At 45.2% G+C, this 4,968-nt stretch overlaps 1 protein-coding gene across 1 annotated transcript in view; it reads right to left on the reverse strand.

The window, feature by feature from the left end:
* The window catches only part of dpysl2b (dihydropyrimidinase like 2b), a 33,262-nt gene extending 32,767 nt beyond the window's left edge, over positions 1-495 (reverse strand). Inside the window, exon 1 of the mRNA XM_062554076.1 lies at positions 199-495. Within this exon, the coding sequence (XP_062410060.1) occupies positions 199-240 (42 nt within the window). The 5' untranslated portion in view covers positions 241-495. The remainder of the gene's footprint in view (positions 1-198) is intronic.
* Positions 496-4,968: the final 4,473 nt, after the last annotated feature.

Consider the following 4,968-nt stretch of genomic DNA (forward strand, 5'->3'; position numbering starts at 1 on the left):
CGGGCCACAAACAGCTACGGGGTCAATGTAAAACATGCCCTCAAGCTGGTGCAAACAGGTCTCCTGTCCATGTTAAGAGCAACTTGTCATTACCATACAATACATCCCTCTACACACTCGTGCCTCGAAATCAAAGATTTCCATTTGTTTCCATGTGTTCCCAAAAACAGAAGACGGAACATAATCCTGTAAACTCACGGTTATGCGAGGAATGTTCTTCTTGCCCTGATAGCCAGACATCTTCACCGCTGTGTGTGTGTGCAACCGCTGCTGCTTCCACGGACCGCTATCACCGAAAAGAGATGCGCAGGCTCGTAAAGGTCTGAGGCCGGAGGCGGGTTGTGACAAGCTAAAAGACTAGCCGCGGCTAAAGGTGCAAACCGAATTGGCGAAAGATGAAGCTAAAAAACTCAAAACAGTTCGGGAAGTCGCAGCCGCACGTCACCAGTCTCCTCTCGCCTGTCTCTCCTATCTCTCTCCACCAATGCACCAAGTCCGCCCAGACAATCTCAGAGACTGAACAGAAAGATTTCCAGAGCGGAGTCAGCGTGCATGCGCAGAGGACCCGCCCTGCTCCCGACCGCCCCTCCCATGTCCTCCCCGTGTCCACTTCTCTCTCCAGCGCAGGACACAAAACGGGGAGCGTTTCCAATTACCCTGCTCCAAGCACACAATAAGACGAACTACAAACCTGAGATAATATCCAGAGGCAAAGCCTACTTACTCTATTAACTCTAAACACACTTTAGGAAATCTTCCTCACAAGTGTAGCACCTGGAACCCATTTCAAGGACAATGTTTCAATAATGATTTAAACAAACAAACAAAAAAAAACCCAGTCTGGTCCCAAGATGGAGTGCAAAAGTATCAATATATTAATGAATTTGAGTTAACACTTGTTTGGTCACAATGGACAGGCATATTTCATAGATTGGTTAATAACAGACAGTGGGAAAGGAAATGAACTACTGGATGCAATAGATGATACATAATCAAGCCATGATGACACCGTCCACTGGTACAAGCACCATGACATCGTGTCCATCCATCAGCCACACTTCTCCTGTGCTCATACTGCACCAAGCCATGTCCTGCTATTGATCCATTAGGGCCATCAGTGGGGAAGGGAAATATTGCAGTGGATTTCAATCACTACTACTGAGAGCAAGATGACTCCCTGGTCTTCGCTTTCTCTTACCCACCGTGTGTATGTGTGTGTGTGTGTGTGTGTGTGTGTGTGTAAATGCATAGAGCTTTCTAAGCCCAGAGGAAATGTGTGGCACCACCTCCATTTGGACAGGAAAGAGCCATGGAATAACCTTAGGGTGTTGTCCACTCAGGCTGGTGTGTGTGTGTGTGTGTGTGTGTGTGTGTGTGTGTGTGTGTGTGTGTGTGTGTGTGTGTGTGTGTGTGTGTGTGTGTGTGTGTGTGTGTGTGCGTGCGCATGATTGCAATAGCATCATGCCATCCCAACAGTAATTTGAGTTCAACTACAGATAACTCAAATGATCATTGATCCACAACACTCTGAATGCATGATTCGTGTCTCTCACATGTCCATGGGTTTGGCATTACTGTAAAATACTGAATACTTAATAATAAATATCATATGAGATGTTTTTTTCTAACATGACAGAACAAAACGTTTTCCCCTCAAATACAGTACCATTCTCTCCATTGGTAATGATGCATAGAATGCCATTTAATCCAGTCAAAGATTTTTGACAAGCGAATGAACTTGTAGAACACAAATAGAAGATGCACCGTGAGTTTGATAATCAGCTTAACCTCCTTTGCAAATGCGTCAATGGCTGACATTCCATTCCATGGTGTGAGAGGAATGCACCCCAATTAGAGTCACCCCTACATTAACCTACTGTGGATTAGAATAGACAGGGATGCATTGGTCATGACTGTCACATTCAGGCACAGTTGACAAAACTGAGCTTCCAAAACAATAGCATACAACAATAGCATACAACAATAGAATACAAACTAAAAAAAACATTAGAATACAAAGCTGCTGTCAAAGGGTAATGTCACAGTATCTTGTGGTATGTAGAGAACTTTGTCACAACCCCAGCAACAAAAATGCCAACAAACCCTTTCTTTGAATATCAGAGCAATGCTACTTCTAATTTCATAAAATAACAAATAATAATAATCTCAATAAATCCAAGATTGCAAATTGTGAGCATTCAACATTGTATACATTACAACATTGTTTTAGCAGCTAAATAATTAATACTTTAATTAATACAGATTAATACTAGGTGTGAACAATATCCTAATCCTAGAATAAGTCCTCATTCAAAAGCTATTATAGTAGCGAAGCTGTAAATGGCAACAGAGAGAATATCATCCATAATGCAACAGAAGTTATTCACCAAACAGGATGTAGGCCTTGGACAGTCGCTGACCGGTGCAGAAACACTGGTGATTACACTGCTGCTGTATGTGTATGTGTGTGTGTGTGTGTGTGTGTGTGTGTGTGTGTGTGTGACAAAGAGAGAGAGAGAGAGAGAGAGAGAGAGAGAGAGAGAGAGAGAGAGTACTGTACTGTATGTCATTTTACTCATGTAAAGTTGATTATTAACCTGTTATACCTTTGGCAACAATGACTTGACACATTCATGCCAATAAAGCATTATTTGATCTGATTTGATTTGATTTGATTTGAGAGAGTGTGTGTGGTGGGGGGTTGTGGGGCTCTGTTATATGTGCCTGCCTGTGTGTATTTATGCATATTTCTCCCCAGCAAAGGACGGTGCCCAGGGTCAATTAAAGGTCTATTAGGAAGGTGGAGTAACCACTCTCCCCTCCACCCCTCTACTGCACCACCACTGTGCTAATGGTCCCCACCAGCTCGGGTGGAGGAGGATGGATGAACTGTCACACAGCGCTAACATGCTCCTGTCAGACATGGGTGGGACTGGCCGCCCAATGAACACATACAGTACACTGAATGCATCCCATAATGTTCCAGTGGCCACACATGGGCGTGTATAGGGAATTAGACACATAGATAGATGGGTAGATAAAAACATAGATAGATAGATAGATAGATAGATAGCCAGCCAGATAGATAGATAGATAGATAGATAGATAGATAGATATTACACTTTTTTTCTGTGCTAGTGAAAGAACAGAAAGAGCAGGATTGGGATGCTGCATGAAAGGGTATGAAACGCGTCTGTCGGGATGACAGCGGCTAATTCCACCAGTACTTGCCTTGTCGTGAATGTTCTGAAGCGCTTCCTTGCCGGTGGTGTGACGGATCTCCACTTTGGGTCGCGAGATGTCTCCCTGCTTCTCAATCACCCGGCCGCCCGGTGTGACGGATCTTCCGCTGGCGGACAGGGCATCGAAATCCAGGGTTTTGCTGTCGCCCGAGCCCTCCACAGGGCAGAACATGCCACAGAATTTCTGCCGTGGCTTGGGGCTGCCCGAGCCCATGTTCTTGAAGAAAGCGGGTACATCCTCGGTAGCGGCCATTGTTGGGGAGACAAGAGAGGCTGATCTGTGTGTTCTTCTGGGTGAGAAACGGCTGGTCGCGAAAAGATGCAAGTCAGAGCCACCACCGCCTTTCCGGTGAATGCAGGTGGTCCCTCTCTCAAGCCTTGAACATCAATATGCGTCTCTGCTCCTCTGGACTGAAACGCACATAAAACATTTGCACTTCAACGGCTGATGCAGCGGTAACAGGCTATAGGTGCCACCAATTCCACCCATAGGTTTATTTATACATAAATTATTTATCAACTGTCCATGGACTTAGGTCTTAAACATGTTACGAGTTACGGTCAGCATCATTATAAAGCCGTCCAATCAAGAAGTCAAAACTATCTGTTGCATACAATTATTGGCTACAACACATGCAAGCCGTTCGAAACATGACAAAATACATAGAGCGTCTAGACGACACTTTTCTTACAGTACAGTAGATCGTTTAATATTTATGGCAATACTGAGGACGGATCTAGGCGAGATGTGAGCTCAATCTAGCGTGCATGATGAGCGGAGACGTTAAGATGCAGGCTACCTTAGAAGAGTCTCCCACTCACACACACAGGCGCGCAGAAGCAGGGCGGGAGTAACCGGAGGATTTCTCCGGAAGTGCAGCAGTTAGAAAGTGGCTGAAACTGACACGGACACCTCAGGATTCCTCGTCCCGCTCTCTCTGATCGTTTACCGATTCATCTGATCGGGAAAAATACGCCCCGAGAATGACGTCTACGTAGGATGAATAAGCACATACGGTCAGGCAAAAAAAAAAAAAAAAAAATCAGACTAGCAAAAAAAAAAGAAAAGAAAACACGTAGATGAAAGTTCTGATTCATCATAGTATGTAAATGACAGTTGCATGGGTCTTAAACATTGCTTGTCTTTATTAATGGTGTGATTGGAAGATGGGGCAGCCCTTAGTGTCCGAGGCTCTGCACACCTTTGGTGGTTTGCTGCGTCACGGTGGACGGCGAAGGGCGCTGTCCCTTCAGCACCAGACTGCTGTCATCCCGACGGAGATACGGGTGCAGCACGCCTCGAACCGGGCGTTTCGGAGGCGTTAGGTGCCACGGTAGTGCACATGAGAAGCTTAGCAGTGATGTTTTACATTAGAGCAACATACTGTAGGTTCATTCACTAGCGTGCTGTTATAGGTTACCTATGCTAAACCAGTAGGCTACTCTATCGCTTACACTGTCGTCAGTTTCCCCTCAACACTAAGCCTTTCAAATGCAAATAGTGTTTTTTTTTGTCTCTTTGCTTTGTATTTCAAAAACAAACAAAAACATTCGGAGTTGTAATTTCTTATGGAGTCGTCTGTGAAATGTTGCACCGTGCACACACTGTACCGACACACTGTCACAGACCGGCGCACACTTTTCGGCCACTGTCTGTGCGCTGTCCTGACACGACAGCAGCCCCAGCACAGAGCAGCGCCCGGTTCCCGAACACAAGGGCGTTTTG

The sequence above is a fragment of the Sardina pilchardus genome, chromosome 14 (genome assembly GCF_963854185.1).
Source record: "Sardina pilchardus chromosome 14, fSarPil1.1, whole genome shotgun sequence".
NCBI lineage: Eukaryota > Metazoa > Chordata > Actinopteri > Clupeiformes > Clupeidae > Sardina > Sardina pilchardus.